The sequence below is a fragment of the Anomaloglossus baeobatrachus genome, chromosome 2 (assembly GCF_048569485.1).
Source record: "Anomaloglossus baeobatrachus isolate aAnoBae1 chromosome 2, aAnoBae1.hap1, whole genome shotgun sequence".
NCBI classification, from domain to species: Eukaryota; Metazoa; Chordata; class Amphibia; order Anura; family Aromobatidae; genus Anomaloglossus; species Anomaloglossus baeobatrachus.
Window position 1 is genome coordinate 671,195,446 of NC_134354.1, and position 26,387 is coordinate 671,221,832.

Sequence of the window (26,387 nt, forward strand, 5' to 3'; positions counted from 1 at the left end):
GAGCCACCAGGAGCAGCTGCCGGACCCGAGCAGAAGGGGTGAGCGCGGTGTGCTGACACCCTCCTCCCCGCCCGCAACATGTGCTGCCGCAGGAACGAGGAACAGCATCACACCTGTCGCGGCAGCGTAATTATGAAAAAGTCGGAGCCTGCACCGATGATACGATAACAACGCTTTTGCGCTCGTTAATCGTATCATCTAGAATTTACACACAACGATGTCGAAAGTGACGCCGGATGTGCGTCACTTTCGATTTGACTCCACCGACATCGCACGTGCGATGTTGCAACGTGCAAAGCCGCCCTTAGGATGGAAAACATTCTCTTTCCTGAACCAGCCAATTAGATCAAGGGTATAAGTAGGTGAATTTTATGGATAATAAACACACACCTGTAATGCAACTGGTATTGTTTTGTTTGTTGGTACTGTCTATGAAGCCATAAAAGTATCATTCTATTTTATACCCAATGTAATCAGGTCCATGTGTAAGGGAAATCCTGTCATAGAACCTTTGGTTATAAATTACGGACCCCAAACGAGAAGACATCCATTATTGTTGTGATACAATTATGGGTATCCAGGTAGAGAACTAATGTGAAGCAGCTAGAAAAGTCCTGAGGATGCAGATAGCGCGCTCCTATATACCTCCTGAAATGTCCATAATTGGTCACTAAAGGAGAGAATGTGAGCGAACAGAATCCATTTTATATCGGTCGTATCTTGTCCTATGACTTCTGAGGTCAGGGTGATCAAGTGAACGCTGATGGTCGGGGAAATTTCACATTTGCCCCAAAGTTCATGTTGGTTCATAGTTTGCAGGGAATTTTTGTTTTGTCTGTGACCCTATTTAAGGGTCTGCATGTCCATTAATAAAGAAGCCCCAAGTACATCGTACAAGGCTGTGCTTTATTAATTTCCTGAGCACTCGTAAAACAAGTCTTATTAATTTGGGATCCAAAAGGCATAGAACAGAGTGGATTTACTTTACTATAAAAAGTGATTGTTCAACGTTCATCATGTTGACTTTTAGATGTTACAAACATATCAAAGAAATTTTAGATTGCTGAAGGGTAATACAAATTATTGTGCCATAGAAAAAATGCCTTTAAAATCAATACATTTTTATTTCATTTCTACTAAAAACATATCCCCACCATGTGTCAAAACTGAACTCTAGGTGCACAGGATAGGGAGATTTTCTGTCCCTATCACAGTCACTCCCTCCTGCGCCCTACCTGGTAGCGGAGGTCGGCGCCCTAATAGTCGATATTGGGCCCCCTGTCACCGTAGAGATTCTCCCTAAGATATACAGTACAGACCAAAAGTTTGGACACACCTTCTCATTCAAAGAATTTTCTTTATTTTCAGGACTCTGAAAATTGTAGATTCACATTGAAGGCATCAAAACTATGAAGTAAAACATGTGGAATGAACTACTTAAAAAAGTGTGAAGCAACTGAAAATATGTCTTATATTCTAGATTCTTCAAAGTAGCTTTGATTACAAAGTAGCTTTGATTACTGCTTTGCACACTCTTGGCATTGTCTTGATGAGCTTCAAGAGGTAGTCACCGGAACTGTTTTTCCAACAGTCTTGAAGGAGTTCCCAGAAATGCTTAGCACTTGTTGGCCCTTTTGCCTTCACTCTGCGGTCCAGCTCACCCCAATCCATCTCAATTGGGTTCAGGTCTGGTGACTGTGGAGGCCAGGTCATTTAGCATAGAACCCCATCACTCTCCTTCTTAGTCAAATAGCCCTTACACAGCCTGGAGGTGTGTTTGGGGTTATTGTCCTGTTGAAAAATAAATGATGGTCCAACTAAACGCAAACCGGATGGAATAGCATGCCGCTGCAAGATACTGTGGTAGCCATGTTAGTTTAGTATGCCTTCAATTTTGAATAAATCCCCAACAGTGTCACCAGCAAAGCAACCCCACACCATCACACCTCCTCCTCCATGCTTCACGGTGGGAACCAGGCATGTAGAGTCTATTCGTTCACCTTTTCTACAAAGACACGGTGGTTGGATCCAAAGATCTCAAATTTGGACTCATCAGACCAAAGCACAGATTTCCACTGGTCTAATGTCCATTCCTTGTGTTCTTTAGCCCAAACAAGTCTCTTCTGCTTGTTGCCTGTCCTTAGCAGTGGTTTCCTAGCAGCTATTTTACCATGAAGGCCTGCTGCACAAAGTCTCCTCTTAATAGTTGTTCTAGAGATGAGAAGGTGTGTCCAAACCTTTGGTCTGTACTGTACCTTACATCACCCTGCTAAAAAAAAGTGCAGTGCCTATAAGACTGGAGAGAGGCTTGTAATCTGAAATTTGGTGACATGGCCCATATCTGAGAAGAGTGTTAAGTATTTTCATGATACCCCTAAGATACCAATATTTTTACCCTGCAGTTTTGTTCATTAATCTTTTTGCACGCTGCACTTTATATCATAATAGCACCTTATAGGCACTGCACTTTTTCTAGCAGAGAGATGCAGGGTATATCTTAGGGAGAGTTTATGGTGACCGGGGGTCCCATATCGAGTACTAGGGCGCCAATCTCCGCTGCCAGGTAGGGCGCAGGAGGGAGTGACTGCGATAGGGTAATAAAATCTCCCTATCCTGTGCGCCTAAAATTCAGTTTTGACACATGGTGGTGATTTTAGTAGAAATCAAATAAAAATGTATTGATTTTAAAGTTAGAGGGCCTGAATAAGGGGAGAACTTTTCTCCTTGCAGAGACTGACAAACCAATCTGGCTGTCAGTGGTGAGGAGTCTTATAGCTGCAGTGCTCCTCTAGGAAATATTCACATTGTCTCTTCAGGGAGGAAGGAGACAAACTCTAGTGCCACCTATTGGAAGTAGCAATCCTAAAAGTCAAAAGTGACTCTCCAACGAGCCTTTTCATATGACCTAGGATTTATAACAGATCAGAACCCCAATTTGCAGACACAGTGTTTCCGGATGATTGTCCCTCATCAGTGCAAAGTATGAGATCTGATCTGACTTTATGAGAAGCTAAAGTGGGGTCTAAGGGGAAAACTTTTCTCCTTGCAAAGACTGACAAACCAATCTGGCTGTCAGTGGTGAGGAGTCTTATAGCTGCAATGCCCCTCTGGGATATATTCAAATTGCCTCTTCGGGGAGACTAATCATGTGTCTTATCCTAATATGTAATAGGTGAAGTGAATTCCAGGCAGCACTCAGCAAATTCACAGTGCTCAGGTGTAGGGAAGGTATCCACAATGAATAGTAGAAAAATTGACTTGCACTCAATTCTTATGAAGAAATCAATTATTTTTATTCCATTAAATCTATATACACAGAAAAAAGGTGTCATGAATGTAACGCGTTTCGGCTTAAGCATAAGCCTTTATCAAACAAGCCATGTGCCGGTAAATGTTTCTACTATAATAATATATTGAGTATCGTGTCGGACGCCATTCCTGCAAGCACTCTCCAACCTTGGTTCTAGCTAGGTGAGTGTAATAGTTCTCTTCATTCTGCCCCTAATTTTATGGTTACTATTTTTACACCTACTTTGGCCCATCTGGTCTTTCCTATGTAGATCCACTTAATACTGTGGTTACACTGGTTGGGTGCTATATACTGGGGTATATCACAATATGTATTGATTTTTCTGAAAACTGTTGTTTACTTCTTTGCTTGAATGTGTGCCCCTGTATGTTTGTCTGTGCAACACACTGTCACCTACACCATTCTTGATAAAGGGTTCTTCACTGCTTTGTTACATGGGTGTCAGATCGTATTTCTTCCTTGTTTATAATAATAATAAATTTAGCAAATACCTCAAAATAGAAATGTAGTATAATTCTCCTGATTAGCTATGCCACTCACCTCATGTGCAGGGCATTATAGTACCTTGAGTATCTATGGTTACAACCATTCAACCATACAGTTATTTAGTTGCTAGTGGTTGTAAGTTACGATTCGAAACCATGGATTCTGAAGTTACTGTAATGCCCTGCACTTTAGGTACATGACATAACAAATCAGGTGAACTAGACTACATTTCTAGCTGAAGGTATTTGCCAGTATTATTATTTCTACACCTACTACATAATGGGATAGGATCTTGGAAATGGAAATACCCCTTTAATAATAGAATGAGGTGCAATGAAAAAAGGGAAAAAATACAAACATATATGCATGAAAGGGGCAAATGCAACAATGAATCAGATCCATAATGATTTTAATTTACAATGGTGGACACAGAATAAAGGAATATTGCAATTTAAGGAACAGCTGTATTTAACAAACCTACACTAAAGACAGTATGTGAGAAATAAGAATTTTAATAGAATAGCGTAGAAACATAATTTCCATTGGTGTTAAATCAATGTCATCAGGTGTTGTGTTCTGTAATTTCTCAAATTGTCCAAGCAGCAATTTAGATATTCTGAAAGAAAAAAAAAATCACGTGAAAATAATTCCAGTCTACTGTCTTCGGCCACAAATGAAAATAGTCTAAAGGGTACTTTACACGCTGCGATCTCGCTAGCGAATGTACCCGCCCCGTCGGTTGTGCGTCACAGGCAAATCGCTGCCCGTGGCGCACAACATCGCTAGGAACTGTCACACATACATTACCTGCCTAGCGACGTCGCTGTGACCGGCGAACCGACTCCTTTCTAAGGGGGTGGTTTGTTCGGCGTCATAGCGACATCACTAAGCGGCCGCCCAATAGAAGCGGGGGGCGGAGATGAGCGGGCCGAACATCCCGCCCACCTCCTTCCTTCTGCATTGCCGGCGGCCGCAGGTAAGGAGATGTTCCTCGTTCCTGCGGTGTCACACACAGCGATGTGTGCTGCAGCAGGAACGACGACCAACCTACTGACCAGACAACGATTTTTGGTAAATGAACAACCTCTCACACACCACTGATTTTTACCTCTTTTGCGATCGTTTAAGGTCGCACATAGGTGTCACACGCTGCGATGTCGCTAACGACGCCGAATGTGCGTCACAAACACCGTGACCCCGACGATATATCGTTAGCGATGTCGCAGCGTGTAAATGGCCCTTTAGTCCCCTTCTCTAGAACTGCATCTTTTGAATATACCAAACTTCCTGGAATTCGTTAATTTCTGTTCTCATTGCTAATATATTTCATCCATATCACTAGGTTCAGACGACTGTATACAAAATCGTTATTTTTTTCATCCAGAAAAAAATAGATTTTTAATTCTTCTAGTCATCCCTTCAATCCGTATGCAGTCCCATTTTTTTTTTTTTAAACATACCTATAACATCCGTTTTTCATACGAACAAATCAATCTAATATATAAAGCTGAGTGTATGTATGTATGTGTGTGTATGTATGTATGTCCGCTAAAGGAATCCGCACCGTCGCAAGTACAATCACGAAATTTTGCAGAGACACCCAATTTGACTCAGGGAACGTCATAGAATATGTTTTAAGGGGAAATTTTAACCCTGCGCTTTACAGTTATTCGCAAAAAAATCCGCCTCCATCAAAGTCAATAATGCTGGGAGCCACAATGCAGCTAGAACTTCAGAAGAATGTTGGCGTGTCACAATGCAGCCAGGAAAAAAGGCAGAGACAGACACAGACAGGCAGGAAAAGACACAGACAGGCAGGCAAAGACACAGACAGGCAGGAAAAGAGACAGACACAGGGAACGAGACAGACACAGGGAACGAGACAGACACAGGGAACGAGACAGACACAGGGAACGAGACAGACACAGGGAACGAGACAGACACAGGGAACGAGACAGACACAGGAACGAGACAGACACAGGAACGAGACAGACACAGGGAACGAGACAGACACAGGGAACGAGACAGACACAGGGAACGAGACAGACACAGGGAACGAGACAGACACAGGAACGAGACAGACACAGGGAACGAGACAGACACAGGGAACGAGACAGACACAGGGAACGAGACAGACACAGGAAACGAGACAGACACAGGGAATGAGACAGACACAGGGAATGAGACAGACACAGGAAAAGAGACAGACACAGGGAACGAGACAGACACAGGGAACGAGACAGACACAGGGAACGAGACAGACACAGGGAACGAGACAGACACTGGGAACGAGACAGACACAGGGAACGAGACAGACACAGGGAACGAGACAGACAGAGACAGACATACGGGGAAAGAGACAGACAGAGAGACAAATAGATAAACAGACAGGGAAAGAGATAGACAGACAAAGAGATAGAGAGACAGACAGACAAAGAGATGAACAGACAGCGAGAGAAAGAGAGAGAGAAAGCAAGACAGTTACTATCCCCGGCAATGTTGGGTACTACAGCTAGTAAATAATAAAGGTCAAATACAGTTTCCCATCTGAATAATTATAATGTGTCCATGAAAAACGCATGACATACAGATGGTAACCTATGTGTGATCCGCACTTCAATTTATAATGAGTGTTTTGATTAGTATTACAGAATAAAGTATCTCATGCCGTGATTTTTATATATGCAAACATCAGTCTGTGGGTAAAAACATTCAAGCAAACCACCACATTGACTTGTATTGGGCTGTGTACTGTCTGTAAGCTATTAGTTTTGCACATGGACATCACATGGATGTTTAACATGTTTGTGTGACCTTGCCCTAAATAATAATGTAGTGAAAATACAAGAAAATTGTGGATTCAACCCCCACCGCGATTATATCTTCATTTTCATCATTATGTGAATTTGACCTGCGAATGCTGACTTTTGTGCATTTTTGTTCTATCATGGAGTAGAATATTAAAAAAGTACAAGTTTTTTAGTGTGAACTTACGCTGTTAATCCAGGAGATGTAAGCAGATACTCTGGTGAAGACAGTAGGCTTCAGATAAGCATTGCATCCCAGGGAGGACACAAAGCTAGCAATACCATGAACTTGGAAGACACCACCGACAGCACAGTTCAGAGGTCCACCAGAATCTCCCTAAAAAGAAATAAGGATACAGACATATAGTATAAACATTTTATTTTTGCAATGAATTATTGTTAGGCTGATTCATAGATGTAGCTCGAAGCTTCTTAGTTCCAATGCAAGAGTTTCCTTATATACAGTATGTAACAAAAGAGAGTACACCCCTCACATATTTTATTATGTCTTTTCATAGGACAACACTGCAGATATGACACTTTGATACAATGTAAAGTAGTCAGTGTTCCACAGGGGTCTCAAACACGCGGCCCGTCAGGCTGCTTTGTGCGGCCCCCAGTCTCGTGCCCCTGTTCACTATCGCGGCCGGTGCAGGGGCCGCAGCCACTGTCTGCACTTTGTTAGATGAGTGTTTTGCCGGCGTTGCGTTCTCAGAGGCAAGGACTGTGCGTGCGCAGCGCCGGCAAAACAACCATCTGATCTGACATAAATCGCTGCCAGGGGCTGTGGCCCCTGCACCGGCCGCGATAGTCACCGGGGCACGGCCTGCAGACAGCAAGAAGCAGAGATGAGGAGCCGAGGGAACGCGGGACAGGTGAGAAGAATGGTGGTTTTCTATTTTTTGTGTATGTGAAGGACGGCACATTAACCCCTTAGCGACCTATGATGTACTGAGTACGTTATAGCTCCCTGGTACTTAAGGACCCATGACATACCCAGTACGTCATGGTGAAATCGCAGCCCCGGTGGCTGCGATCGCTGTTTGCATTGCAAATAGCAAATACCTTAGATTCGGGGAGGAGGGGACCTCAGGAGGGGTGGTGTCTCCTCCCCGGACCTACGGAGGCTGTGATTGGCTGTGCGGCGTTCGTCAGCCAATCACAGCCACTGTAATGTTGCAGCCATTGAAAATGGCTGTAACATTGAAGTCCAGCCATGATCAGTGCAGCTGTAGCACCGATCATTGGCTGGAGCTGGGTGACCTCAGTTTCACCCGCCCCCAGCTCTGATTGGAGAGACCAGCCCTGTGACTGATCTGTCCAATCACTGTGGATCTGGGGCCAGAGACCGCCCCCTCAGCTTCACTCAGGAATCTGTGGGTGGAAGCCGAGAACGATCGGTAAATTATCACCTTTCACCCGCCGCCATTGCCCCCACCACCCATTACTACAGGATGGGGACATTACTATAGAATAGGGACAAGGTGGGCACATGTCTATAGAATAGGGACAAGGTGGGCGCATGACTAGAATAGGGACAAGGTGGGCACATGACTATAGGATGGGGACAAGGTGGGCACATGACTATAGCATGGAGACAAGGTGGGCACATTACTATAGCATGGGGACAAGGTGGGCACATGACTATAGGATGGGGACAAGGTGGGCACATGACTATAGGATGGGGACAAGGTGGGCACATGTCTATAGCATGGAGACAAGGTGGGCACATGTCTATAGGATGGGGACAAGGTGGGCACATGTCTATAGGATGGGGACATGGTGGGCACATGACTATAGCATGGGGACAAGGTGGGCACATGTCTATAGGATGGGGACATTACTATAGAATAGGGACAAGGTGGGCACATGACTATAGCATGGGGACAAGGTGGGCACATGACTATAGCATGGGGACAAGGTGGGCACATGTCTATAGGATGGGGACAAGGTGGGCACATGTCTATAGGATGGGGACAAGGTGGGCACATGTCTATAGGATGTGGACAAGGTGGGCACATGTCTATAGGATGGGGACAAGGTGGGCACATGTCTATAGGATGGGGACAAAGTGGGCACGTGACTATAGCATGGGGACAAGGTGGGCACATGTCTATAGGATGGGGACAAGGTGGGCACATGACTACAGCATAGGGACAAGGTGGGCACATGAGTATAGGATGGGGACAAGGTGGGCACATGACTATAGGATGGGGGACAAGGTGGGCACATGACTATAGGATGGGGGACAAGGTAGGCACATGACTACAGAATAGGGACAAGCTGGGCACATGACTATAGGATGGGGACAAGGCGGGCACATGACTATAGGATGGGGACATTACTAAAAGATGGGGACATTACAAGGATGGGCATAATACTATTGGATGGGAACATTACTATAGAATAGGGACAAGGCTGGGGTCATTACAATAGGATGGGGACAAGGTGGGCACATTACTATAGGATAGGGAACATTACTAAAGGATGTTGGCCAAAATTTCTATATAGTGATAATTGTAACACTATTAGTTACAAGAAAGGGATAAAATGTAAAAAAAAAAAACAACAAAATAAGACATGACTTTTTTTAACATCAAATTTTTTTTTTTAGATTTAACCAAAGAATGTGCACATTTGTTATAATAAACAAGTGAAAAATGTTGAAAATCAGTCATCCAAAGGTGTGTAAAAAAATATATATGGTACCAATAAAAATGTCACTTTGTCCTGCAAAGAATGCGGCCCCACAAATTATTTTTTTCCTCGGTGCGGCCCATACACCCAGCCGAGTTTGAGCTCCTGGTGTACAGCTTATATAATAGTGGAAATTTGCTGTGCCCTCTAAAGAACTCAACATACAGCCATTAATGTCAAAAACACTGGCAACAAAAGTGAGTAAACTCCTAAGTGAAAATGGCTTAATAGTGCCCAAAGTGTAAACATTTTGTGTGGCCACCATTATTTTCAAGCACTGCCTTAATTCTCTTGGGCATGGAGTTCAATAGAGCTTCACAGAAGCCACTGAAATCCTCTTCCATACTCCATCACAACATAACGGAGCTAGTGGATGTTAGAGATCTTGCACTCCTCCACCTTTCATTTGAGGATGCCCCACAGATGTGCACTCATGCAGCCCCAAACCATGACACTCCCACCACCATGCTTGACTGTAAGCAAGACACTTGTCTTTGTACTCTTCACATGGTTGCTGTCACACACGCTTGACACCAAATGAACCAAATAAGTTTATTTTGGTCTCATCAGACCACAGGACATGGTTCCAGTAATCCATGTCCTTAGTCTGCTTGTCTTCAGCAATCTGTTTATGGACTTTCTGGTGCATCATCTTTAGAAGAGGCTTTTTCCTGTGATGAGAGCCATGCAAACCAATTTGATACAGTGTGCAGCATATGATTTGAGAACTGACAGGCTGACCCCTTTCCCTTTAACCTCTTTTGAAAAACCAACTTCTGGATATGACGCTGAGCACTCAACTTCTTTGGTTGACTGTGGCGAGGTCTATTCTGAGTAGAACCTGCCTTGTTAAACTGCTGTATGGTCTTGGTCACAGTGTTGCAGCTCAGTTTCAGGGTGTTGGCAATCTTCATATAGCATAGGCCATCATTAAGTAGAGCAACAATTATTTTTTCAAATCCACAGAGAATTCTTGAGAGAGTGTTTGAGCGATAACACCAAATGTAACACACCTGCTCCACATTCACACCTGCAACCTTCTAACACAATGAGTCACATGAAGCCAAAGAGGAAAAATGGCCAATTGGGCACAATTTGACCATTTTCACTCAGGAACGTACTCAAATTTGTTGCCAGTGATATAGATATTAATGGCTGTGTGTTGAGTTATTTAGAGGGCACACCAAATTTACACGGACTACTTTACATTGTATCAGAGCGTCATATCTTCAATGTTGTCCCCTGAAAGAGTTAAATATAAATAGAACAAGAAATGCAGCTAGCTGAAGCAAAAATTGACTTTTACTAGCCCATGTGGTGTGGCAACGTGTTGCTGTATTTCTTGTTCTTTTTTCATATCTATCTGCAATGTGATTAGGTAGGTCTAGCACCCAATACCTGGATATATGTGCTGCTATAATTTTTGAGATATATGTTAAAATGATTAAAAAAAATGCATACTTACATTGCATCCAGCCTGGACTCCATTACCACCGGCACACACCATGGACGTCTTAACAGTGCTGCCCCAGTAAGAGCTGGTAGAGCAGGTGGAGTGGGCAACAACTGGCAGAGGGGCCTGCTGGAGAATGGATGGCAGAGAACCGCCAGCTAGGAAAATAAAGCAAAACATAATTACGCTATGCTTTAACATGTTCAAATCATAACTTGCAAAGTGTATATATATATATACTTATACACAGTATATATATATACACATATATAGTGATGAATCTGCAGGTGTTCACAATGTACTCACTATGTAGTGATAAGTGACTGTAACAAATGCATACTCCGCCCCACTGACTGGAACCAAGTGGCTGTTGATAGAATATAACGCTGCTGCAGTAAACCACCCTAACATGATTAAAATGCTATTTACTTGCATATTACCTCTATATGGTGGGATTTTAGGGGAGGTGTATCATGTTGTGCAGATTCGTATTTTAAGCTTGTTTCACTGCTTGTGTGGTGTACATTGTATTGTCTGTAGGTAATCACCCCCTGCAGTGCAAGGTTATAGATTCTTGAAGCACTTCTGTCCCTAGGTGTGGAGGAGGGGGCCTGGAATCCACCTAACCTCTTTGCTTACCTGGGGGGATGTGGGAGTCTGTTTGAGAACTTGAAGAGAGAAGGACGAAGATTGAACCTCTATGCTGAAGGTGTGGCTCCTCAGAGAAATAAGGAGGGAAGCTCTGCGTCACTGAATTATAGGTGCTCAGGGAAAAATAACAGTCAAATATAGAGATAATCTCGGCACACTATTACTCCCAAATAAGAAAAATCATGCAACTGTTCATATGCAAATCACTTTTTATTGATCAAATTGTGTTGAAATTCAGGAAATATGGTTCGTCCAAACAAGTCGACGTTTCGGCTGTAGGCCTTCGTCAGACTGGACTTTATTTTATCTGAACATGATAACAAAACAGAGAATCAATATCATATATACAAAATTGACAGAATGTGGTTACAGTTTCCAACATATATAGAGAGGTAACATAATGACATCATAGAGAGTACTGAAAAGGTAGAGGCGTCTCCTATCAACGTAATAACTCTCATCCGTGGTGTGGAGAATAAATATTCCACCCATAGATTAATAGTAATATGTACATCATGCACTAATCACGGACCTGCTGGAGGTTTGGACCGGGGATGCATACACTAAGTGCTCATGTGATCATGGTTAGTTCATATGGAAAACCGACCATAGAAAGGAGATTTGATAAAGAGGTAGAATCGAGTAGACAGGTAAGTCAAGAAGGATGAAAAAAAAGAAAAAAAAGGAAAGAAAGGAAAAAAAGGGGAAGAAAACAAGAACAGATATAGAAGGAGGGAGGTAGTCAACTAGGTACTATTGTCACATAAAGCTCACTGTGTCACTCACCACTGAGAGTATGAAAGAATGCAATCACGCCGTAGCGTGAGCCAAGAGGCAGCGGAAGACAATGTGTGTCGCCAGGGGTTAAGGGGATACCCAGAACCGGGCCAAGGGGTCGCTTCTGGAAAGGGGATCACGGTGTCGTGACCCGGTCTGTGCTCCCTGGTTCCACAATAAAAAGGGGGGTTATGTTCGTGACGCCACCCGTGGAATGTGATCAGAGATGACCACCGCTGCTGCAGAACCTCCGGGGGTGATGGAAAGCAGCTTGAGATGGGACGGCTCCCCACGGGTAGAGCCTTTTCCCCGGGGCAGTGTGATAGTAGTCTATGGGGGGAGTGCAGGACACGAGCACAATAAACAGGCAGACTCACGGTTTTGCAGTTTCTTTGTCCTTTACTGATGATGGTATTCAGCAGAGTACTGTCCATGGAGTCTGTGAGGGGTTCAGGGTTTCTCCCACCCAGCCGGGCCGTTTTGGCTTCCTTGCCTGCACTGTGTGTCTGTGGCCCTGCTGCTGCGTGAACTATGCAGCCGGCCCTGTGCTCCTCGGTACCGACCTGACAGGCAACTCGAGTCCTTACTAGTATGTTCCTGAACTCTGCGCTTGTTGCTTGTGTCTGTGGTACAGGTGAAAGATCTGGAATCTTCACTTCTCTGGTGGTAACTGTGCAGTATGTAACTTGCAGTCTCGGATCCAGCATCCGTTCTGTGTGCTCCACTGGGATGAGCTAAGCAATGCTCTGCCTCCCAGGAATGTTCCTCTGTGTACGCTTTCTCCTTTCCTCAGACCCTCAGCTAGGCCTGGAATTGGTCAGTGGATCCTGAGGTGAGCTAAAGCCAGCTTCCAACCTGCAGAGATCCTGTCTCCTCAGTGCTCTGCACTGAACTTCCAAACTGAAACTACTCCTGACCATTTCCTCCCTCCACCAGAATATACAGGGAAGCAGCTTGGTCTCCCCCTTCTGGCCAGGAGGTCTTGGTGTTGTGTGTGGGGAGTTAACCCTTTGTGTTGTTACTGTGGCAACCCTGGGGTGCCACAAATGCGTCAATTATGATATACGCTATAACAGAGAAGACATGTGTTAATTGAAGTTCCTGCATAAAACATCAACATGGTGTACTATAGGGACAAACGTGTTGAATTAGATACCTGTTGAGTGTGAACCTGTAGCTCAAGGATTATTAAGTAGATATATGTAATGCATGCGTCACTTGCTACGTCAGTAAAAGAAATCTCCCCAGGGATTAGTGGTAGGTTCCTGGATCTCAATGCAAGAGAATATAGTGAGTTACAATAGATTCCATAGATGTTACGTCAGTACTGCCCCTATTATCATATATAGGTGCATATGTAAAGCATAGGTATATACATATATATAATATATATATAAAAGGGAAAACAGCAGTGAATACCTAATGTGGAGGGTAAGAAATGAAAAAATCACCATCACTTGACCCGCTTATATTAATCGGATTATTGTGGAATCCATATTCTGAGTAGGAGGTAAAATGGAAAATAGGGTCATGAGAGATGTGAGACATACAAACAGTGTTAAACTGTGAAAAGACTGTACAATTAAATGACACACCTGCATGTCAATGGGAGGAGGTGTAGCTGGAGACTGCTCAGTTGCAGACCAATATACGGTGGGTAATATAGATGTTTCCTATATAGAGGAAAGCAGGCAGACACCAGTGGGCATGTCAGTAATTATGCATAGGTAGTATTAATAAGCGAGGGGTGTAAAGGTATTACCTAAGTTCTGGTCAATTATATGTATTATTGCCAGTGGGACCGGAGACATCCGAAAACGTCACCTTGGGATTAGATAAAGCAATAAGGAGGTTGCCGGAAATGTATGTAAGCCCTCGTTAGGTAGTGGGGATGAAGTAAAATGAAATACCTGTAATATATTAGGCGGCAGGGATAGCGTTGCTGGTTAATGAGGAATATCAGGCCGTTCTAGTGTAATATCACCGGTAGGACCGGAATCAGAAGTGGCCGTTTCCTTGGGACCATGTAAGGGGGGAAAAAAGGAAGAAAATAGCAAGCAGCATGATAGAATATTATACCACAAGACAAGAAGAAGGTCGGCTACCATGACTTACCACACTGGTGCTGGACGTGCGGTCTGCAAGTGGAGGCTCCTGCACTGTGCGTGGCCATAGCGTGCAGTCGTATTAAAGGAAGTGTGGGCGTGTACTATCATTACCACTTCCTGTCAATGGAATACAGGACGCAGGGCCCGTGGAACGCAAACATGGAGGATATGCCTCCACCAGCGATTCAGAAGGCGACTATGGTACATCCCGCCAGCAGCCGAGTTTTTTAGAACAACGCAGACCACCAGTAAGAAGACAAGGCGGGGGAAGAGGAGGATATTCGAACAACAGAGAGGGCAGAATATGGACTCGATCCCAGGTAATACCAACCTTGTCCTCAACATCTCTTCTTACAACCTATCGCCCGCCGAACATTTAGTGTTACAGAAGGGGTTATCCTTCAGTCCTACCTCACGGTATGATACTTTCCAGGTAGAACAAGAGCTCAATCAATTCTTCAGATCCCTTAGACTGAAGGTACATTTTGGGAGCGAGAGTACAAGATCTGAGCCTCCACTGAGTGGTAGTGTCTGCTTTAATCCTAAAAACCTTGGCCTAACTATTCCAAGTACATATATGCCACCACGACACTACCATCCAGTTGAGACTTTCATTTCATTGGTCAATAGTGAGGTAGAGAAACTTAACATGAGTATACACAATGGTGAATTTCAGTTAAATCATAATCTAAGTGTGGAGGAATCCAGGGCCATACAAAATTTGAGGGATAACAAGAATATCGTGATCAAGCCAGCCGATAAAGGTGGGGCAACGGTCATTTTGGACCGAGACTATTATGTTTCAGAAATTCAGGGACAATTGGCCGATACAAGTACCTATGAACCCATCACAGGAGACCCAACATCGCAGATATCTTCCCTCATTAGAACGACCTCGTCGCGATACCTACAATTAGGCGTCATAGAACAGAAATTGGCCAGCTTTCTCATTAATACACATCCCACCATCCCGGTGTTTTACACTTTACCTAAAATTCACAAAAACCTCACCCACCTACCTGGCAGACCCATAGTGGCATCAACGGACTCAGTACTCTCCCCTTTAGCTAAGACCATTGAAAAAATACTATCTCCATTCATACCACTCATACCATCATTTGTCAAGGATACCTCACATTTTCTTGATATCATTAAGGACTTACATAACATCCCCATCCCTGCATTCTTGGTGACACTAGACGTAAACAGTCTGTATACAAGTATCTCACATAAGGATGGTATGGATGCGGTACGCTGGTTTCTATGTGAGTATACCACTTTACCCATTGATAACAGGCAGTTCTGTCTTGATCTTCTAGATATAGTTCTTGGTAAGAACTATTTCATGTTCCAAGATCAATTTTACATGCAGCGCAAGGGGACCGCCATGGGGTCCAACATGGCGCCCCCTTACGCTAATATCTTTATGGCCTTTTTTGAGGATAGGTTCATCCACTCCAACCCACTCATCAATAGACATGCCTCACTATGGCGAAGGTACATTGATGATATTTTTTTAGTGTGGGAGGGAGACCTTGACAGCCTTCAAGAATTTTTCTCTGATCTCAATGAATTTATGCCCGGACTGACCTTTACTATCCACCAGGATCAGACCCAAATAAATTATCTGGACTGTATGGTGATAAAAGAGGACACTGGCCTCTTAGTCACAGACATTTTTGTGAAACCGACGGATAGGAACAGCATTCTATTTTACACCAGTAATCACCCTAGGCATGTAAAAAAAAGCATTACCAATATCACAACACACTCGGGTTGACAGATTGGTCAGTAAACCAGAGACCAAAATAATACGACATGAAGAGATGAGCCTGAAATTTCAACAGAGGGGTTATCCGCGTGAGATAGCCGAGAATAAAGGGACGATTGCGAGACAAGACAGGACGGCGCACAATCAGGTACCCTGCGTAACCACTTATCACCCCTTTTCACCCCTTTTAAAAAAGATCATTTGCCAGCATTGGCCCCTACTGAAAACAGCGTACCCGAAAATTGAGGCTTTTCATAATCTACCTCTCTTCTGCCATCGCAGATCACCTAACCTGAGGAACCAGTTAGTACGTGCAGATATAGGTTCCACGAAGATAGTATCACGTCAAAAATTCTTGGACACACAGCAGAGGGGCACATTTCCATGTTTAGGATGTGCGCAGTGTGCCAATGTTTCCAAAGGTGATATTTTTACACATGCCAGGACAGGAAAGAAATTTCGGATTAAAGGTTTCCATACATGTGACAGCACATTTGTGGTATACTACATTAAGTGTCCCTGCGGTCTCGGATATGTTGGGGAAACCACTCAACATATCCGAGACCGCATCAGTCGACATAAATCGGACATCCGATGTGGTAACACCCTCCTGCCTATACCCAATCATTTTTTGACGGTTGGCCATCAAATATCCCAACTTAGATTTCAAGTAATTGACCACGTAGATGTCATACGCAGGGGAGGTGATAGGGTCAGACGCCTCCGTGATAAGGAGGCAAGGTGGATTCATACCCTAGGAACAATTGAACCACATGGGCTTAACCGAAAATATGAGACCACATTCTAATGCACTATCATATGTCATTGGTTGGTCTAAGTACTGTTGCAGAATTATGGCCTAAGGCTATAATATATGACATTTATATTGTAATATGTATGTCTATTTGTCACCCATGTATATGGGTTAATATCTCCTCGGCACATGCCCTTTTTTATGCATGGTCCTTTGTTTATATGACCTCTTTCATATATGACCGTCATTAATATTTATTATTGATACACTGACATGTATTCCTTTCTTTTGCAGAAACGCTAATATGCCCTGATAATGAGCACTAACCAGCACTTCCCGGAGTATACACTCTATCGCACTCAGGACTAGGATGGTGTCTTTCACTCACGCCGATGCACGCGATCAGTGGTTTACTAAACTAGCCAACCTCCAGGCACTTGTTACCGGTTCCTGTGACGCACCAGCGGGGGACCGGGCCTGTGACGCACACTGCGCATGCGCGGTTTGCGTTCCACGGGCCCTGCTTCCTGTATTCCATTGACAGGAAGTGGTAATGATAGTACACGCCCACACTTCCTTAAATACGACTGCACGCTATGGCCACGCACAGTGCAGGAGCCTCCACTTGCAGACCGCACGTCCAGCACCAGTGTGGTAAGTCATGGTAGCCGACCTTCTTCTTGTCTTGTGGTATAATATTCTATCATGCTGCTTGCTATTTTCTTCCTTTTTTCCCCCCTTACATGGTCCCAAGGAAACGGCCACTTCTGATTCCGGTCCTACCGGTGATATAACACTAGAACGGCCTGATATTCCTCATTAACCAGCAACGCTATCCCTGCCGCCTAATATATTACAGGTATTTCATTTTACTTCATCCCCACTACCTAACGAGGGCTTACATACATTTCCGGCAACCTCCTTATTGCTTTATCTAATCCCAAGGTGACGTTTTCGGATGTCTCCGGTCCCACTGGCAATAATACATATAATTGACCAGAACTTAGGTAATACCTTTACACCCCTCGCTTATTAATACTACCTATGCATAATTACTGACATGCCCACTGGTGTCTGCCTGCTTTCCTCTATATAGGAAACATCTATATTACCCACCGTATATTGGTCTGCAACTGAGCAGTCTCCAGCTACACCTCCTCCCATTGACATGCAGGTGTGTCATTTAATTGTACAGTCTTTTCACAGTTTAACACTGTTTGTATGTCTCACATCTCTCATGACCCTATTTTCCATTTTTTACCTCCTACTCAGAATATGGATTCCACAATAATCCGATTAATATAAGCGGGTCAAGTGATGGTGATTTTTTCATTTCTTACCCTCCACATTAGGTATTCACTGCTGTTTTCCCTTTTATATATATATTATATATATGTATATACCTATGCTTTACATATGCACCTATATATGATAATAGGGGCAGTACTGACGTAACATCTATGGAATCTATTGTAACTCACTATATTCTCTTGCATTGAGATCCAGGAACCTACCACTAATCCCTGGGGAGATTTCTTTTACTGACGTAGCAAGTGACGCATGCATTACATATATCTACTTAATAATCCTTGAGCTACAGGTTCACACTCAACAGGTATCTAATTCAACACGTTTGTCCCTATAGTACACCATGTTGATGTTTTATGCAGGAACTTCAATTAACACATGTCTTCTCTGTTATAGCGTATATCATAATTGACGCATTGTCTTCCGCTGCCTCTTGGCTCACGCTACGGCGTGATTGCATTCTTTCATACTCTCAGTGGTGAGTGACACAGTGAGCTTTATGTGACAATAGTACCTAGTTGACTACCTCCCTCCTTCTATATCTGTTCTTGTTTTCTTCCCCTTTTTTTCCTTTCTTTCCTTTTTTTTCTTTTTTTTCATCCTTCTTGACTTACCTGTCTACTCGATTCTACCTCTTTATCAAATCTCCTTTCTATGGTCGGTTTTCCATATGAACTAACCATGATCACATGAGCACTTAGTGTATGCATCCCCGGTCCAAACCTCCAGCAGGTCCGTGATTAGTGCATGATGTACATATTACTATTAATCTATGGGTGGAATGTTTATTCTCCACACCACGGATGAGAGTTATTACGTTGATAGGAGACGCCTCTACCTTTTCAGTACTCTCTATGATGTCATTATGTTACCTCTCTATATATGTTGGAAACTGTAACCACATTCTGTCAATTTTGTATATATGATATTGATTCTCTGTTTTGTTATCATGTTCAGATAAAATAAAGTCCAGTCTGACGAAGGCCTACAGCCGAAACGTCGACTTGTTTGGACGAACCATATTTCCTGAATTTCAACACAATTTGATCAATAAAAAGTGATTTGCATATGAACAGTTGCATGATTTTTCTTATTTGGGAGTAATAGTGTGCCGGGATTATCTCTATATTTGGCTCCTCAGAGAGACCTGGACATTTATCACTTTCTGGACTATATTCGTGTTTCTTTACTATTTTTACCCTCCATATGGTGGATTATGTTATGGACAATTAAATTGCTTAGAATAAATGCATTACCTGGGATCGAGTCCATATTCTGCCCTCTCTGTTGTTCGAATATCCTCCTCTTCCCCCGCCTTGTCTTCTTACTGGTGGTCTGCGTTGTTCTAAAAAACTCGGCTGCTGGCGGGATGTACCATAGTCGCCTTCTGAATCGCTGGTGGAGGCATATCCTCCATGTTTGCGTTCCACGGGCCCTGCGTCCTGTATTCCATTGACAGGAAGTGGTAATGATAGTACACGCCCACACTTCCTTAAATACGACTGCACGCTATGGCCACGCACAGTGCAGGAGCCTCCACTTGCAGACCGCACGTCCAGCACCAGTGTGGTAAGTCATGGTAGCCGACCTTCTTCTTGTCTTGTGGTATAATATTCTATCATGCTGCTTGCTATTTTCTTCCTTTTTTCCCCCCTTACATGGTCCCAAGGAAACGGCCACTTCTGATTCCGGTCCTACCGGTGATATAACACTAGAACGGCCTGATATTCCTCATTAACCAGCAACGCTATCCCTGCCGCCTAATATATTACAGGTATTTCATTTTACTTCATCCCCACTACCTAACGAGGGCTTACATACATTTCCGGCAACCTCCTTATTGCTTTATCTAATCCCAAGGTGACGTTTTCGGATGTCTCCGGTCCCACTGGCAATAATACATATAATTGACCAGAACTTAGGTAATACCTTTACACCCCTCGCTTATTAATACTACCTATGCATAATTACTGACATGCCCACTGGTGTCTGCCTGCTTTCCTCTATATAGGAAACATCTATATTACCCACCGTATATTGGTCTGCAACTGAGCAGTCTCCAGCTACACCTCCTCCCATTGACATGCAGGTGTGTCATTTAATTGTACAGTCTTTTCACAGTTTAACACTGTTTGTATGTCTCACATCTCTCATGACCCTATTTTCCATTTTACCAGTGGCGTAACTAGAATTTGATGGGCCCTGGTGCAAAATTTGTACTGGGGCCCCCCCTGTACGTGCACCGACACTTAGGGTACGGGATAATGACACTGACACTCGGGGTACAGGATTATGATGCTGACACTTGGCTCTTACCCTCAGCACACAGCTTTCCCATGTTCTGATATCCATCTTGTCCTCGGCACCCAGCTTTCCCATGCTCTGCTATACATCATTCCCTCAGCACCCAGCTTTCCCATATCAGAGCATGGGAAATCTGGGTGCTGAGGGAAAGAGCCTTTTTTCCTCAGCATAAAACGTTCCCATCCCATGTTTGTATCTTTGTCCCCCCTCGTATATAGTTCTTCAAAAACTATAATGGCCCCCACATAGCCTTCCATATAATATAAAGGGTCCCACATAACCCTTCATATATTAGAATACCCTTCCATAGTCCTCCATGTATTATAATGCATTTCCCATAGTCCTCCATGTATTATAATTCACCCCATAGTTCTCCATGTATTATACTGCACCACAGTCCTCCATGTTTTATAATGCACCCCCATAGTCCTCCATATATAAAGTAGCCTCCATATATTATAATGTAGCCCCCATAGTTCTATATGTATTACAATGCAGCCCCATAAACCTTCATATTGTATTATGCAGCCCCATACTTCTCCATGTACAATGCACTTATATAGTCCATGTATAAGGTGTCCTTCATGTTTATTATGCAGCCCCATCATCATGCAGCATTATCATGCAGCCCCAGAGACCTCCATGTGTCATGCAGCCAGCCCCCCCAGGGTCTCCATGTGTCATGCAGCAAGCCCCTTACCAGGCCTCCATGAGTCATGCAGCCAGCCTCACGCCCCCCCCCCCCCCCCAGGACTCCATGTGTCCTGCAACCAATTTCCCCCGCAAGGACTCCATGTGTCCTGCAACCAGCACCTCCCAGGGCCTCCATGTGTCCTGCAGCCAGGGCCCCCCCAAGGACTCCATGTGTCCTGCAGCCAGCCTCCCCGTGTACTCACTGATTTATAAAAATAAAAAATAAAAAAACAAGTACTCACCTCTCCTCCTTCCACTGCAGTTCTGTCCTCACCTCTACTTGTTTCACCGCTGTCCGTCCTCACTTCTGTCATCGTTCCCCCGTGGCTCCGGTCGGCGTCCTCCTGTGCTCTGTGCTCTCACCACACACAGCAGTCGCACAGGAGGGATGTCACCGCGCAGACACAGGGGAAGACTGATGATGCATAGAGCGGCGCCGGCCACTCTATGCAATATCAAAGCAGAGCGCGGTGAGAGACGGGAGCGCGGTGACGCCACTGCTGACACCAGACAGGGGGTGCCCGGTGTCAGCAGCGGCGACTGGGTCATATAGCAGCCGCCGCGTGGTCTGGTGCAGAACAGCGCAGCTCCTCTCACAGAAAGGAGCTGGCTGCTGATCTGCCGGGCGGCCGCGGGCCGCTGACCTCCGAGGCCTGGTCGCAATCGCGACCGCTGCGACCGCGGTAGTTACACCCATGAGGACAGGTATATATATATATATATATATATATATATATATATATATATATACAGTTCACAGTTTAGCATAAATTCTGCAGCTTGTCAGTGTACAGTTCAGTAAATGCTGCTGCAGGAAATCCTTATAAAATGAAAAATAAAATACTTTTCTGGCATAAGATGCACCCCAGATTTAGAGGAGGAAAATAGGAAAAAATAAGTTTTAATGTTGAAGAGGGTCCATTTTATAATCCCAGTGCGTCTTAATCCTAATGCTCACCAGGGGGGAGCGGCAGTGGTGTAGTGGCTTGGGAAGGTCACAGGAGGGTCGCGATTCTGCAGGCTTGGAGGAGGGGGTGTTGCGGCTCAGGAGGGTCAGCGATGCTGTGGCTCGGGGTGTAGCCATGGGCGCATTTGAATCCCTCGGCTATGGCTTACCAGGGCGGTGGTGATGGAGCAGGGTCACAGGATGCGCTCAAGGTTGTTGCAGCGGCCGCCATTGATCTGCGGGCGGGCTGTGGAGGTGTCACAACACAGGGTGTCATGGCGGCGGGTAGTCTGTGGAGGCAACTCGGCGGCAGGTGCATTGAGCTGACTGCCGGCTCCATTGAATCATCCGCGTTTGACGAGATGGACTTCAAGAAAATGGCCGCGGAGGTGGCGCGTGCGTAGATAGGATTCCATGGCCATTTTCTTAAAGTCCATTGTGTCAATCTGCGCAAGCGCTGCTTCTGTGGCCATTTTCTTGAAGTTCATCGCGTGAACTGTGAGCGATTCAATTGAGCCTGCAGTCAGCTCAATGCACCCGCCGCTGAGACACCCTCACAGCCCGCCTGCCCGCAGATCAATGCTGTCCACGCGACACCTCTGAGCGCATCTTATGAGCCCGCTCGATCACCGCCGCCTTCATAAAGCCATATCTGTTTTGTAAGATGCATCCTCATTTTACCGCCAGTTTTCAGGGGAAAAAAGTGCATCTAACAAAGCGAAAAATATGGTAAATGAGAATTCTGAAGTATTGTGAACACGTTCAGGATCTTTTCCTTGCAGATTTGGTTGTAGAAAAAAAAACTGCAGCATGTCAATTCTTTCTGTGTTTATGCTGCGTTTTCCCCATTAAAAGTAATGGAAAAAAAAAACGAAACCAAAAATACATATAATGCACCAAATTGTGGCAAAACCCTTTGTTTTTGCTGCAGCATTTCTCCTGCCAGTAGATGCAGACTTGGTGCAGAAATTTCTGCAAACAAATCTCCATCTTGTGCACATAGCGTTACAGTGTAATAGCACTCAGCAGTGCACAGTCATTTAGCCATATATAGTGCAAAGGACCTGGCTGCCTTCAACAAACTGCTCCAAATGCGTCCCCCACTGCTTACACTCATTGTATGGCACTGATTCTGTGGGTTGTGACCCCCACCAACTCATAGATCAGCCTCAGTCCCTTATCCCCCATCCCCCCAGATTCTAGTGTTCCAAGCACTGGCAGCTTGGTGAATCTTTACATGTTATAATAAAGATATAATGCAAAAAGGGCCAGATCCACTTTTCTGCATTATAGTTACTGTTGACCCTGCCCAGCACATGGCTGCCCATTACTACAGAGCTAATGGGAGAGGGAGGCAGCAGAAGCTGAGCCTCACAAACAAGTCACAAACTTTGTAACTGTGTCGGCCACTGTCTGCAGCCTCCAGTCCTGACCTGAATCTTCATTTCCTGCACTGCCGGCCCGACATGCATCCACAGTCACAAACAGCAGCCAGTCACTGTCTCCATACCCTGGCTGTAAAGAGTAGATGACGCGGCAGGCAGTCAGCCCGCGGTCACAGGTAAAGAGGCTAGAGGGGGCGGAGCCGGCCACTTGTAAAAGAGATCGTATAGTATAGTTACAAGTGAAGTAATACAGCTCTCGCTCCCTGACACGATCAGCTGTTTATCTTCAGGGCGGGCCCCTAACCTCCCGGGCCCGGTCGCAGTGGCGACCGCTGCGACCGTGGTAGTTACGCCCCTGCATTTTACCTCCTACTCAGAATATGGATTCCACAATAATCCGATTAATATAAGCGGGTCAAGTGATGGTGATTTTTTCATTTCTTACCCTCCACATTAGGTATTCACTGCTGTTTTCCCTTTTATATATATATTATATATATGTATATACCTATGCTTTACATATGCACCTATATATGATAATAGGGGCAGTACTGACGTAACATCTATGGAATCTATTGTAACTCACTATATTCTCTTGCATTGAGATCCAGGAACCTACCACTAATCCCTGGGGAGATTTCTTTTACTGACGTAGCAAGTGACGCATGCATTACATATATCTACTTAATAATCCTTGAGCTACAGGTTCACACTCAACAGGTATCTAATTCAACACGTTTGTCCCTATAGTACACCATGTTGATGTTTTATGCAGGAACTTCAATTAACACATGTCTTCTCTGTTATAGCGTATATCATAATTGACGCATTGTCTTCCGCTGCCTCTTGGCTCACGCTACGGCGTGATTGCATTCTTTCATACTCTCAGTGGTGAGTGACACAGTGAGCTTTATGTGACAATAGTACCTAGTTGACTACCTCCCTCCTTCTATATCTGTTCTTGTTTTCTTCCCCTTTTTTTCCTTTCTTTCCTTTTTTTTCTTTTTTTTCATCCTTCTTGACTTACCTGTCTACTCGATTCTACCTCTTTATCAAATCTCCTTTCTATGGTCGGTTTTCCATATGAACTAACCATGATCACATGAGCACTTAGTGTATGCATCCCCGGTCCAAACCTCCAGCAGGTCCGTGATTAGTGCATGATGTACATATTACTATTAATCTATGGGTGGAATGTTTATTCTCCACACCACGGATGAGAGTTATTACATTGATAGGAGACGCCTCTACCTTTTCAGTACTCTCTATGATGTCATTATGTTACCTCTCTATATATGTTGGAAACTGTAACCACATTCTGTCAATTTTGTATATATGATATTGATTCTCTGTTTTGTTATCATGTTCAGATAAAATAAAGTCCAGTCTGACGAAGGCCTACAGCCGAAACGTCGACTTGTTTGGACGAACCATATTTCCTGAATTTCAACACAATTTGATCAATAAAAAGTGATTTGCATATGAACAGTTGCATGATTTTTCTTATTTGGGAGTAATAGTGTGCCGGGATTATCTCTATATTTGGCTCCTCAGAGAGACCTGGACATTTATCACTTTCTGGACTATATTCGTGTTTCTTTACTATTTTTACCCTCCATATGGTGGATTATGTTATGGACAATTAAATTGCTTAGAATAAATGCTCTTTGGATTGTACAGCCATCGCTCGCTCTGTTGATTGTGTGATATGGGAGAACGACCCAGTGACAACTGGTGGCAGTGGTGGGATCAACAGAGCACAGCCCAATGGAGATCCACCAAACAGAGTAAGTACAGAAACTAGACTGTATCCAGTCTAAAGGAAAAAGCCAAAGATCTGGGCCTGAGCTACCAGGGACTGAGTAAAGAAGCCTTAATTGATCTAATTGTGGGTGAGAGCCAGACCCACTCCTCCCAGATGTCTGACGGAAAAGCACTGGGGACGGGGATCCCAGCCCCTAAAAGACAGTGGTTGGTGTGGTTCAAAGAAGAGATGGCGGTTCTGGACCCAGGTGTATCTCTGGAGTATAAGGAAGAGGCTGCTCACTGAGCACAGAGAAGACAAGAAGCAATGGAGTCCAGCAGAGAGAGTAATATGTGTTGGAGTGTAAACCCAGCGATCCGGGAGCCTGTACGTATCACCCGGGTGGACTTCAAGCCATTGAGGTGATGAGGTGTCCGAGATCCGGTGTGATTGAGCGATGAGGTGTCCGGAGATGTGAAGGGTTCTTCAATGACTTTGAGCAGCAGTGTGCCGTGATGGAGGTGCCCCACTCTGGCTGGATACATTTTTTAGCGGGACTCCTGAACGGAAGCCTGGTGGAGGCTTATCGCACCATTGACTCACAGCAGAACCGGGAATACAACATTGTAAAGTGGACTATCCTGGAATACCATGCTATCACCCCAGACTCACATAGGGCATAGTTTCGAGACCTCCCTTGCACCACGAGGAAATCATTTAGGATGTATGCCTATAAGATGTCCCAGGCATGTCGGTGATGGCTGGAAGCAGAAGACTCCTTCACTGTGGAAGACGTTATACAGGTATTTCTTATAGAACAATTTCTTTCCAAGTGTCCCTCACAAACACGGGAATAGGTCAGAGAGTGCACGCCGCACATCATGGATAGAACTGCAGCCCTGGCTGATGAGGCCCTTACTATCCGACCGCAATGGAGGGGGCTTCTGGACAATAAGCCACAGCCTGCTCCTGCTCCCCGGCCCTCTCTAGTTATAATTGCACCTCCACGCAGCTGCAGGCCGATAACAACCACGGCTCACAATTCTGGGCCCAAACAGTTTCGACCATGCCCTGGGGGAATTACAGAAAGGAGATAGGTGCGGGCAACCTGGGCACCTACAATCCAGTTGTCCCGCAAGGACTCGGAGGGACCCCCACGCACCTCCACCTCGTCCGGTGCATCTTGTGCAGTC

The 26,387-nt window shown here is 44.6% G+C and overlaps 1 protein-coding gene across 6 annotated transcripts in view; it reads right to left on the reverse strand.

Annotated features, from left to right (window-relative positions):
- Window positions 1-6,775: 6,775 nt before the first annotated feature.
- The window catches only part of LOC142290535 (chymotrypsin-like elastase family member 1), a 36,409-nt gene continuing 16,797 nt past the window's right edge, over window positions 6,776-26,387 (reverse strand). For all 6 annotated transcript variants that reach the window (XM_075334492.1, XM_075334494.1, XM_075334497.1 and 3 more), the window contains 2 exons: window positions 10,766-10,911; window positions 6,776-6,940 (listed from right to left, as the gene is read on the reverse strand). In XM_075334492.1, coding sequence (XP_075190607.1) covers window positions 6,776-6,940; window positions 10,766-10,911 — 311 coding nt within the window. The remainder of the gene's footprint in view (window positions 6,941-10,765; window positions 10,912-26,387) is intronic.